Genomic DNA, 12160 nt, shown 5'->3' with positions numbered 1-12160 from the left:
TGCAATGCTTGTGTTACCTGAGCGGAGCAAAGCCTACATATACGAGCACGGTAGTCAATAGACGGAGGAATACATATTAGATTTAGATGATGGCCCCTCCGCATAATGTCAGCATACATGTATGTATTGATGCAATGTCACAGCGCCATGCGGTCATAGCGATAACAGATCTTACAACGGCGGAAATCTTAATCAAGCCTGGCTTAATTATCAAATTTAATCATCAGCAGAAAAGAAGACTTCTCAGAACTGCTCGGGCCATTTGCAAAATGAACGGTATGTTGTAGTTAAAGCGCCGTCGTCATAGCTCTGAGCCGCTGTGCCATCAACCTCGTTTAATCCGACTGGCCTATTCAGCTTTCATGCAGGGTAACATGTGGGAGGCCCGCGAAGCAGCTGAAAGACTAGAAGCGAGACGGCTGAATGTACTCGGTAAGCCTAAGCCACTGCTTCATACATGTAAATAGTTACGCAGTAGGCTGCACTTATATCCTATAGAAGAGCATGTATACACGCATCTAGTTCTATTTTAGCAACACTGGTATGGTATTACCAGAGTCTGAAGCATGTATCCGTCCATACTGTTAGTCTATTCATAATCCACGCCCACACACTCTATTCTATCGCATTCTCGCTGGCTTCGTCTACAATCTGAATCTTGATGCTTCCATTTCTGGGGTCGGCTGCCAGATGTAGAGCATCCATGGCATCCTCAAGAGGATAAACGTGAGTGACTAGAGGCTTCAAGTCGAGAATTCCTCCACTGAGGCACGCAATACCCGCCGGCCATGTATCTCGATACCGGTTAATAAACTTGAGCTCAATCTATACGTATTTCATCAATGTTGTTAGCAAGCCGATCCTGGCATAACCTTCACATAAGCGAATTGTAGTGTTACATACCTCAGCTAGAGAAATATGCATAAAAGGCAAGTTGTTCATGATCGATTTACCGACTCCAATGACGCAGATGGTACCGCCCCGTCTGACTGTAAATGCTGCTGTACACACGCTGCTTTCCACACCTGTGCACTCAAGAATTGTTCGCGGCGCATAGTACTCTTGGTGAAGGTCTTCGACAATGTCTTGTGATATATCGGCATCGGCATGCCGAAACAGCCGCCGGATTCCGCGTGCATTCTCTTCAGCGCTTAGAGAAGGATCTACTTGGTAGGTTCGACATGATGGAACAAATTCTCGAGCAAATTGGAGTCTCTTTGGCTCGATGTCTGTTATCACGATCGGATGTGCGCCAGATGCTCTTGCGGCGGCCAGAGCAATCAGCCCAATTGGTCCGGCACCGCAGATAACGGTGCCACAACCAAGGTTGAGACCAGCAGTGCGGATGCCGTGCAGAACAACGCTCAAAGGCTCAAGGAGGGCGCCCTCAGCAAACGATATGTTGGACGGGAGCCTGTAGCGAAATGTGAGCCATTGACTGCAATCACTCGACTCTTGGTTGGATGCTTACTTGTGAAGCCATTTGGCTGGGTGTATTTTGTATCGCTGAATCGTACCCGCGTAGGGATAGACGCCGGAGAATTTGACGTCTTCGCAGAGATTATACTTGCCGTCTAAGCAGAGAAAGCAGTCTCCACAAGGAACACCCGGCTCTATGGCCACTCTGTCGCCTGATTTTGTCATTTAACACTAGCCGTCGTGCGAGACGCCTTTTGATCACTCACCTGGTACGAGGCTCGTTACACCTTCTCCGCACTTGAGCACAACTCCAGCAGCTTCGTGTCCCAAAATGCAATCTCCTTCAAAGACCAACGAGCCTATCCGCCCGGATTTCCAGAAATGGACATCCGATCTTTAAATGAATATGAATGAGTCCATCAGTATTTCTCAGAGTCTATTTCTTTGCCGCTATCGTTACTCACCCACAGATGCCAGTGGCCTTGATATGCAACAGCACTTCTCCACGCTTTGGTCCTAAAACCGGAGCTTCAACCATCTTCAACTTATGGTCGGCTGTTGCTTGTAGTGATGGATTTGGCCGTGAAGTACGGATAATGCTTCCGCCATTCAGAGCTGTGGCTGCTACATCCTTTAACCCTGTCGTGGCTGATATTTCGGGAGAATCGCCATTCGAAATAATTGCTGGGGCCATAGTTTTGAATGATTGAAGCCAACAAAATAGTAAAGAATGAAAGGTCGATAATATGGCGGCGGTTCTAGGTTCAGCGTAAGTATGTAGGTTGCCTGATCTGAATTGGGAGCTGGCGTGCAGTGTATCCGAGTCGGAGAGATTGGCGGGCAGAGTATCTGAGTAAAACTTCGTAAAAATAATTATTTTGTTTACGGCAAGAATTTTGTGTAGAAATCTTTGTTCGCAAGACACCTTGTAGAATTCCCGGAGGAGCCCAATTGTTGGGCTTCAAGCTCTCCAGACGGAGGGTGGCTAAAGTTTCCTTTTTAGGCAATCCTCCCATCCCCGGAATCTCACCGGATTCCTCAAAGTGGACGCAGTACCATCTACTGGCTTTCTGGCAATTATAGATTTGGAGGATTGTAAAAGTAATAATGTGGCTCGTTCAAGTTTCTCCTTCTCCTTCTTCGTAGCGGCGCTCATTCTGACTCTCCGGGGTGCCCTATCATCTCCATCGCACTACAGCATTTCTCACCGTGGAAGAAATTACATTTGCTTCATCTTGCCCAACGTCAGGAAAAATGGCTCCTGGAATCCTATCTCCCGAGAAAATACAAACGACAAATTTTGTATCAACTAGCTTAAAAGAAGATTCTGGGATTAAATCTCAGCGAAACAAAGAGCATGAGTTGGTTCTCAAAACCTTTCGACTGCTCATCAGCGACCTCTGTCAGCAGTTCAATGGTGGCCATCCAGGCGGCGCCATTGGTATGGCTGCCATCGGAATTGCTCTCTGGAAGTACGTGATGAGATACGCGCCGCTTCAACCAGAATTTTTCAACAGGGACCGATTTGTGCTCTCAAATGGTCACACCTGCCTCTTTCAATACACTTTTCTGCATTTGACGGGATATCGCGATATGACAATGGATCAACTCAAGTCATATCACTCAAAGCGCTGGGACTCCATCTGTCCCGGCCATCCAGAAATCGAGATTGAAGGTATTGAGGTAACAACGGGACCTTTGGGGCAAGGAGTCGCCAATGCCGTTGGCCTCGCGATGGCGACAAAGAATCTTGCGGCAACGTATAATCGACCCGGATTTGATGTTGTATCGAATCACACATGGTGCATGATTGGCGATGCTTGCCTGCAAGAGGGTGTGGCACTAGAGGCCATCTCCTTCGCCGGTCATCTCAAACTAAACAATCTGACAATCATATATGATAACAACCAAATCACCTGTGATGGTTCAGTCGATCTGACCAACACCGAAGATGTCAACGCTAAAATGATGGCGTGCGGCTGGGATGTGATAGATGTCAAAGATGGGTGCTACGATGTAGACGGCATTGTGGCCGCATTAGAAAAGGCACGAGCCTCGGCAGACAAACCAACATTTATCAACGTCAGAACAATCATAGGATTAGACTCATCTGTTGCCGGACAAGCAGAAGCTCATGGAGCTGCTTTTGGTGCCGACGATGTCAAGCGGATGAAGCGATCATATGGCTTCAACGATGACGAGTACTTTGTCGTTGGAGACCAAGTCCGCCAATTCTTTTCGGATCTACCCAGCCGCGGAGAGCAGAATGTATCACAGTGGAATGATCTTGTGGGAAAATATGCAGATGCTCATCCTCTACTTGCCGAGGAGTTCCAACGACGTCGGAGTGGAAAGCTTCCATCTGACTGGAAGACTCTGATACCCAGCCCTGACAACTTTTCTGACAAGCCACTGGCGACACGGGCATCGTCTGGCTTGATGATCAACCCTCTTGCCAAGGAGATCAATTCTTTTATGGTAGGCACGGCGGATCTCTCACCATCTGTGCATATGGCGTGGGACGGTAAACAAGATTTTCAACACGTAAGTGAGATACCAAGAGAAATATGCATTTTTTGAACCATCGATTAACGCCATATGTAGCCTGATCTTCGGACAGCTTGCGGGATCAACGGTTCTTACGCCGGTCGGTATGAGTACGAGAGCACGCCATGTGTGCCATCTCAAACGGCATGGCAGCTTTTGCTCCTGGTACTTTTATCCCAATTACCAGTTCGTTCTTCATGTTCTATCTATATGCGGCACCAGCTGTACGAATGGGTGCTTTACAACGGCTCAAGGTAATCCACGCAGCGACTCACGATACCATCGGAATGGGAGAAGACGGCCCAACTCACCAACCCATTGAGTTGGCGGCACTCTTTCGAGCCATGCCAAATTTGCTGTATATCCGCCCTGCAGATAGTGAAGAAACAGCCGGTGCCTGGATTGCCGCCATCGAAGTCCAGGATGCGTCTTCAATCATTTCAACGTCACGACACAAAGTGCCACAGCTCAAGCAGACACGCCGAGATGGCGTTGCAAAGGGCGCCTATGTGATTCAAGAAGACGACGATGCGCAACTCACACTCATTGGTGTGGGCGCAGAATTGTCGCACGTCATAGACACCGCTGTTGTGCTGCGAGAGATAAAGGGCATTCGATGCAGAGTAGTCAGTTTCCCATGCCAGAGGTTGTTTGAGGGCCAATCTTTGGATTACAAGAGAAATACATTGCGAAGACATCGCAATATCCCAGCAGTTGTGGTGGAGCCATATGCACCTAATGGTTGGGAAAGATATGCGGACGCAAGTATAAGTGTGAGACGATTCGGACACAGTCTCCCAGGTCCTGAGGCGTACAAGTATTTTGGCTTCGATGTTGATAGCATTGTGTCTAAGGTATCAGATTATCTGATGAGAATTAGTCAAGATGAAATTTTGAGGCGAGAGTTTCTCGACTTGTAGGGCCTATAGCTTTATTGACAATCGGATAGAACCAAATACAACATTTGAATAGCTTATTTGAATCCAGCTTTTATCATTGGGCAATCTGCCACTAAACAATAAATTTGCTGATTTCGTGAAATTATTTGTTTGTAAAATCAGAGTGTACAGCATATTCTAGATAATACATATAAAGTATCTTACGCAAAAATACGAATAGGCTGCGTCAGATAGAACCCCGGATCATTGAATCGCAATCCTTGATCAAGGGCTGAAATATCCTCCAATTCGTCTTTTGTCATATCAAACTCCGTGACTTGCAGGTTCTGCCCCAGTCTCTCACGATTGTTGGATTTTGGTATAACAGCGACATTTCTCTGAGTTGCCCATCGCAGTAGAACTTGCGCAGGAGTAACACGGTATTTCTCAGCTGCCTTCTTCACTGGCTCTGTATCGAAGAGGAGTGCTGTCACTTTAGCTCTTTTGGAGAAAGCTGGAGGTAGCTCCAAGAAACTTTGTGGTCCAAAGCTAGAGTACGCTGTTACAACAATGCCGTTCTCCTGAGCCATGGTAACCAGGTCTGACTGCACTAGGTACGGATGGTGTTCGATTTGTAGCGATGAGATAGGATGGCGTGCGTAGGAGAGTATGTCATAGATGGCCTGCGCTTGGAAATTTGAAACGCCAATGCTGCGTGCGATGCCCTGATCAACTACCGTTTCGAGGGCCTCCCAAGTCTCGCGAATTGCGACCTTGTCCAAAGATATTGTTCCTGCTTCGTCCATCCACCATGCCTGCATTATTAACACACTAGAGGTTAATAGGTGTTCTCAAAAGGTCGGTAATTTAAGAAGAAAAAACTCACAGGAAACTGCCGAACGGCAGGATCAATATACTCCAATGCACAGGGGAAGTGAATGAGATACAGGTCAATGTACCCCAGACCCCATGCTTCATTCTGCTTTTTTGCCATGGCTAACGCATGCTCTTTTCGGTGATAGTTATTCCACAGCTTTGTGGTGATGAATACGTCTTCACGCTCAACCAATCGCTCATCGATAGCTCGGCGAATACCTTCTCCAGCCTCCTTCTCGTTCTGATAGTCATAGGCGCCATCAAAGAGACGATACCCGGCTTTGATTGCCTATTGAGAGAAATAAATGGCGTGAGTCACAGCTCGTATGTCTTTTCCTGCATATAGACACAAATATTACTTACATTGTATACTGTCTCTGCCGCTGTTTCTCTGGGAACTTTCCAGAGTCCGAACCCAACGAGAGGCATCTCACGGCCAGAGGCCAGCGTCACGGTGGTTTTTCCCATTTTGCTAGTTTGCTTTATTACTTTGTTTGTAGCTCAAAAGTTGGAGTTCTCTAAGAAAGCGATATGAAATAACTTGTAGGCTTGTATTCGAGGGCTGTATAGCTGCATACTTCATGTAGTTTCTGATTCTCTCGGGTTGCCATTTCAGGTATGTATAGCCACCACCCGATTCCGACATAGAAACCGGAACGTCTGCCGCGTTAGCTGATTCATCGCATCACTGATGTGGCGTCTAAACAGAATTCGGGTGTTTCGAATTGCCTTTTCTTCAGCGTCAACCTTGCAAACTATGAAGAGCCATTCAATTTCTCTTTTAAACTGCTTCGATCCCATCTACGCTCAAAAACTTGTCGGCCTTCGCATCGCATGGCATCGTATGTGGGTTGCATCCAGTTTAGTCAATCAATAGCGTCTGGTAGCGTTGAGACCATTTAGCCAGTGACGCCCTGGTGATGACGGCTTATAGCAGTATTGAATTAGCCGAAGCTGTGCCTAAGTCTACTGAAATAGGGAAAAGAAACCACTTCGGTTTGGAAGCAATCATCAGTGCTGTGTCAAAGCCCATACCACCTTACGGGCCATACTGAGCTCCTCAAGCTATCCGCCGCGTGAGATCGAGAAATTTGCCCGAAACTACTTTGGCAAGCTTCTTGCAACATGTCATGGCGCATCAAGAAACTGAAAGCCCCAATCGCGTACAGAAGAAACGAGCGAGAACGGGTTGTTTGAGGTGTCGCACTCGGCGGCGAAAATGTAAGATAAGAAACATCAGATGTTGAGCTCTATGGATCTTCATAGCACATATCTTTCACCACTCAAGGTTCCACTTTCATCTGCGCGCTTGCAATTACTATCTTTGAATATCTGTATGCCTGAATAATCGATCCCTGTTTCTGACTCAACAATAGGTGATGAGCATAAGCCTCGCTGCCAACGTTGTATCGATGCCGAGGCAGAATGCGTCTATGGCCCGCGCCTCTCATTTTTGCAGAAGAACGCTTTCACTCTTTCTTCTAACACTCGAAATGATCCTTCGCCGAGAAAGCTGAGTGGTCCTCCAAAATACTCCAAAGTTCAGGTTAGTGACTCCTCTGCTCCCTTTCTACACTTCCATACTAACGAAAATACCAAATAGTTTGTAGATAATAGGTCTCCCAAGCAGAAAGAAACCAGTCGAAATGAAGAGAGTCAAATTTCCATCCCATCTCCTCTTTCAGCCGAAAGAGAAAGCAATGATGCATATAATGATTCACCTTCGAATAACGGCCCGGTGGCGACTCCAGGCACGTCTGTTGGGGAACAACAAAGTCTTTACCTAGGTTCGGATAACTTGTATCACGATTACGGTGGAAATTTCGAAAAAGAGCAAGATGCGCAAGCACAAAATGAGGCCACACCACATCTCAGTGGAGTCAATCAAGATCGAGATATAGGAATAAGACATGGAGACAGTTACGAGATTGCTCTAGATGTACTGATGACTCTTGGAACGGGAGACCCAGATGTGGATGTGGATACGCCTACACCTGTAGCTCCAGTTCTTGGGAATATCGAAGAGATCAATGTGTCATCTCCACCATCAATACTGAAGAGCATCGATGATCTTGGGCCGATCAGCGCCCAAGTCGCAAATCAACTCTCTCTGGGACGAACGATTGAGCTTCTGAGGCATTACAGATATAAGATTGCGCCATGGGTAAGAAAGGACTCTTTCATTTACCATTTACAGCAAAATTCTAATAACACTCTGATCCTAAGCTCGATATGTGTGATATGGGACAGACTTTTGGTCTAGTTATTCCGCATCTTGCAATGAGATCCGAAATGCTATTCGATGCACTCTTAAAGTTATGCGCTACTTCATATTCAGCTACTACTTACTCCTCGGCATCAAACAACAGTCCAACGAGTGATTTGATTCATCCCGTATATCCTATTGAGTATCATCTTGAGCATGCAAAGATGTGGGAAGTCAAGCTCTGGTCAGTGTTAACAGCCGCAGAAGGCTTCCTTGTCGACCCTCCTAAATCATGGAATAATGCACTGGCAAGGAACAATTTTCTGCACATCGTCTATACACAGATGACAGAGAATAGTCCACTCCGAGTACTGAACGAGCGGATGTTATGGTTACTTGCGAGATTTAGTGAGTGAGACCCTTGCTTGCGCGTGGATAAATTTGTTGATAGTCGTAGGTGTCTCTATTGCTTTGCTAAAAGCAACCACCTCTACCATCAATAGCAGTCTCTTAAGGAATCAAATTGAGAGCTCCCTCAGTAAGGGACGCAAATCTAGGCACATCAGCCTCCATTTCGCCCACGAACCTCTTCTTATATGTACCGAAGTGCTCGACTTCGCATTTGGAGATGAAGAAGTAGCAAGAAGTCTCAGTGCCGAACCAACAAAACCCCGAGCGGTTCGTTGGAAGTCTATTGTTGACAATCTTAATGATTGGTATACAAACAGACCCTCTACATTCCGTCCCGTTATCGAAATCAGCAACGACGAATTCTCATTTCCAATCATATACTTCACCAGCGGTGCAGCGACATTTGCGAATCAGCTATATCACACCGCAATGATGCTGATGCTAGATCATAAGCCGAGGACACTGCAGCTTGATCAGCGTCGTTCATCATCATTATCGCAGTTGTGGCATGCGCAAAGGATATGTGGTATCGCCATCAACAATAATCGATGCGAATGTTGGGACCCATGTCTCCTCACATCTTTCTATCTGGCTGCCCAGAGAATGACGCATGAAAGTCAGCAAAGAGAAATACTGCTGGGATTTAAGCACATAAACAGTTTAGGTTGGTGTACTGATGGCTTTATTGAGCGGCTGAATCAAGATTGGCGCACTTCGGAGCTTCTCGGATGAGAACAGACTGGTACTCTTTCAGTAGCACATACAGCTTCATCCGGTTTGGGTGTTTTGCCGCTGTCCAAGGGGAACATTCTTCGAACGAGAAGACTTCCGGACAGAATACCCCCATGCCGCTCCTAGATCAGGAATTCTCCAACAGGTTCCCCATCCTGTAGTAGACTCAATGTCACGAATCAGATCCACGAGTATCGTATGCTCTGACTCATGGCTAAGCAGTCTACCTGCCAACCACAGTGGCTGGATCGCATTATTTAGACATCCTTGATGAGGATTTGTCAGAGAGATTCCGCAAATGCGCTTCGCATGCCAGATAGATGACCCCGTCAAACCAGGTACATGGCTGTGTCTCCTGGGCATCGATCCGAGCATCAAAATACAAGCAGTGTGATATAACTGATTGGATGAAATAGCTGCCCAGTGGAGATACAATATCTGGGGGAAGGGTTTCGATTCTATAATCTGTAACGGAACCAGCTCATTGGGACGATCGTCTATCCAGGCCTGTAGATCGTCCCATAATCTGGTCCAGCGTGATGTAAATACTTCGGCGGTACATCCGTTGGGAGCACCCAATTCGTCATGATGAGTGCGGTCTGAAACAAGTTCGCAAGCTTTGGCACAGAGATAGACTGCATAGTTGGCGTGCATATCCGGACTTTGTATATTCTTGAAAGTCTGACGAACATTTGACTCGTCTGTGCCTGGAGGTAGCCAAGCAATAGGAGGGATCATGGTGCTCTGCGTGCCGTCCGATATTAAAGCTCCGCATAAATCTAAATTCAGATACTCAATGAGATTATTAGTGAAATAGAAAGCGCAAAAGAAAACGAACGTACCCATCCTTGCGTGACACCAAAAGACCGCTTGAAGCAATCCGCCACAGAATCCATGGACTTCGAATGCATCGAAAAGAGCAGCGCATCCTTCTAAATGGCGGCGCCAATCTCTTGCACTGGCAGACATCATTTCAAGGCAGCAAAGTATTACACATATGGGAATTACTGCTTGGTCATGAGCCTGCAGAAGAGGCGTCAGCAGCCGGATTGCTTCTTGATACAGCTCCAGGCTATCGAAGCTCTTCTGAGGAGTCGATTTTCCATCGGAAGCATCTTTTCTCTCCTTCTGTCGCGCTGATATGGCCAAGATTGCACATAATAGAGCGGGAGAAGTCTGCGCGAGAAGAGGTACTTGCATCCCAAAAGCACGAGAGCTATCAAACATATCGAGCTACTCCCGAATCAATACAAGTTCAGATATGGGATTTATGGGCGAGCTTACCCATGGCGCAACTTGACTTATGTAGTTCTTGAGGTATTCGATTCGCCTGCCTTGTGATAGGAGGTGTGAGGTTGTGTGCTGTGCTGACGACCGATCTTCGCCACTATGTGTGTCCAACCCAGATATGAAGCTGTCGCCGTGAACCGGAGATGGTGGTGCAGTTTGCGCAGTGTTTAGCATCAACCAGCGCAATTCTTCCCGGGATGCAACATAGCCTGGGTCGAGCACGAAGTCGTCGAGCTGCCAGCCCGTTGAGGGAGTTGAGAACTCTTCAATGGAAACCCTGTATTCAGTATCTCGTGAGTCTTCATCTGCACCACTAGATCGGCCCTGGCCGTCTAACGTGCTCCTCGGAGAGAATAGCGGAGATGCCATTTGAGAAGAGAGCCTGTCAGCCTCATTTGCAAAGTTACTGCTTTGATCTCAATATTTCTTGATGGACATGGTAAATGAGAGCGAGTAATACGGGGTCTGTTCTGTTGTGTGTGATGAATAAGCCCTACCGAAATAGGCAACTCTACGCACCGTGAAGCGAAAAGCCCGTTGTACCATTCATAGCAGATGAAATAAACATTTACATGCAAAAAAATCACTTTTATTTCTCTAAATTCTATTATCACATCTATACTATGAGAAAGATCTATTCTAAACCTTACCAATCTTACAAAATTTTGGTATTAACTCCCGGGGCGAGAAACTTAAACTTGTCTTCAAACCCCTCTTCCTTTACCACCTCTTCTATTTCGCTTTTCCCCTCTTTAAACAAGCTCCATCCCTCGAAATGCAACGGAATAACAATATCTGGCTCAATATCGCGCATGAGCTGCACGGCTTGCTTACTATCCATCGTGATTTGAAGCATACCGCCCCCAGGTTTAGGAACCATGGCCTTGCCGAGACTAAATAGGGCAACAGAAACGTGAAACCGGTCTTTAATCTTGGCAAGCTCGTCTATATAGACAGTGTCGCCAGAGAAGTATATGGCATTTGGCTTCCCGTTTGATGTACCAAAATGCTCTGCGCTGACGATAAATCCAAGGCACTCGCCGCCGGGGAGATGCTGACAAGGCGTTGCTGTAATTTCATACCGCGGCCCGCCGCCGATCTGGAGGCTCGCCGTTTCCCATGGCTTCATCCCACGCACTGCTTTTCGTGGAGCAAGGTTTCGTGCTCCATCAGTGGTGGTAAAGACGTGCCGCCCATTGAGAAGTTGACGGCCCAAATCGTCTAGATTGTCTTTGTGGTCTTCATGGCTCAGAAGAATGAGATCAATTGATGGCAGATCTTCGAGGCCAAGGGGCGGCTGGTATGAATTGACCAGTTTAGCGCCTGATTTGCCAATCCACTCGGTGCCCTCCGGAGAGAAGTACGGGTCGGTGAGGATAGTGAGGTTGTCGAGCTCAATGACAGCAGTTGCCGTGCCAACATGGGTCACGCGAACTGAAGAGTTGAGCTTTGTGATGGCCATCTTAGCAATCTTCACTTTGGTGGAAGGTCGAAAGTACGGGAGCTTATTCTCAATGACTCGTCAAATTCCAGTCAGAGGTTGAGCAGATGATTTATGCTAATAGCGACTGACAAAGTTTCTGGCTCTTTTCTCTATGAATTGGACGGGCATCGCCTCTTTATAGAGAGTAACAGGAAGATTCTGGTTTATTAATATGAATATGGGCTACATACGTATAGCCGCCCCGTAGCCGTCCGCCACCTTACGCCAATTCAATGCGAAGTGCTCTTAATCCGGTCACTTGATTGAGTGACGAATGGTTTAACTCTAACACACTAGTCAACCGCATTATTCTGACGT

The 12160-nt window shown here is 46.8% G+C and overlaps 4 protein-coding genes across 4 annotated transcripts; 1 reads left to right on the top strand and 3 right to left on the bottom strand.

Moving 5' to 3' along the window:
• Window positions 1-615: 615 nt before the first annotated feature.
• Window positions 616-1957, bottom strand: T069G_09355 (alcohol dehydrogenase groES-like domain-containing protein; the record flags this gene model as incomplete). Its single annotated transcript, XM_056176565.1, has 5 exons — window positions 616-825; window positions 904-1414; window positions 1472-1631; window positions 1686-1813; window positions 1884-1957. 5 exons carry the CDS (start codon window positions 1955-1957, stop codon window positions 616-618), a joined length of 1083 nt encoding a protein of 360 aa, XP_056025043.1.
• Window positions 1958-2673: 716 nt separating this feature from the next.
• On the top strand, window positions 2674-4886 carry T069G_09354 (transketolase, thiamine diphosphate binding domain-containing protein; the record flags this gene model as incomplete). Its single annotated transcript, XM_056176564.1, has 3 exons — window positions 2674-3967; window positions 4040-4070; window positions 4154-4886. The coding sequence occupies 3 exons, from the start codon at window positions 2674-2676 to the stop codon at window positions 4884-4886; spliced, it is 2058 nt and encodes a 685-aa protein (XP_056025042.1).
• A 179-nt stretch (window positions 4887-5065) lies between these two features.
• T069G_09353 (aldo/keto reductase family domain-containing protein) lies at window positions 5066-6188 on the bottom strand (the record flags this gene model as incomplete). Its single annotated transcript, XM_056176563.1, has 4 exons — window positions 5066-5313; window positions 5380-5659; window positions 5731-6009; window positions 6084-6188. 4 exons carry the CDS (start codon window positions 6186-6188, stop codon window positions 5066-5068), a joined length of 912 nt encoding a protein of 303 aa, XP_056025041.1.
• Window positions 6189-9105: 2917 nt separating this feature from the next.
• T069G_09352 (beta-lactamase superfamily domain-containing protein) lies at window positions 9106-11821 on the bottom strand (the record flags this gene model as incomplete). Its single annotated transcript, XM_056176562.1, has 6 exons — window positions 9106-9848; window positions 9912-10027; window positions 10097-10302; window positions 10354-10636; window positions 11019-11413; window positions 11498-11821. 6 exons carry the CDS (start codon window positions 11819-11821, stop codon window positions 9106-9108), a joined length of 2067 nt encoding a protein of 688 aa, XP_056025040.1.
• Between the last annotated feature and the right edge of the window lie 339 nt (window positions 11822-12160).

The sequence above is a fragment of the Trichoderma breve genome, chromosome 6 (genome assembly GCF_028502605.1).
Source record: "Trichoderma breve strain T069 chromosome 6, whole genome shotgun sequence".
NCBI lineage: Eukaryota > Fungi > Ascomycota > Sordariomycetes > Hypocreales > Hypocreaceae > Trichoderma > Trichoderma breve.
The sequence above is the reverse complement of the archived record's forward strand: the minus strand, read 5'-3'. Positions and strand labels throughout refer to the sequence as shown.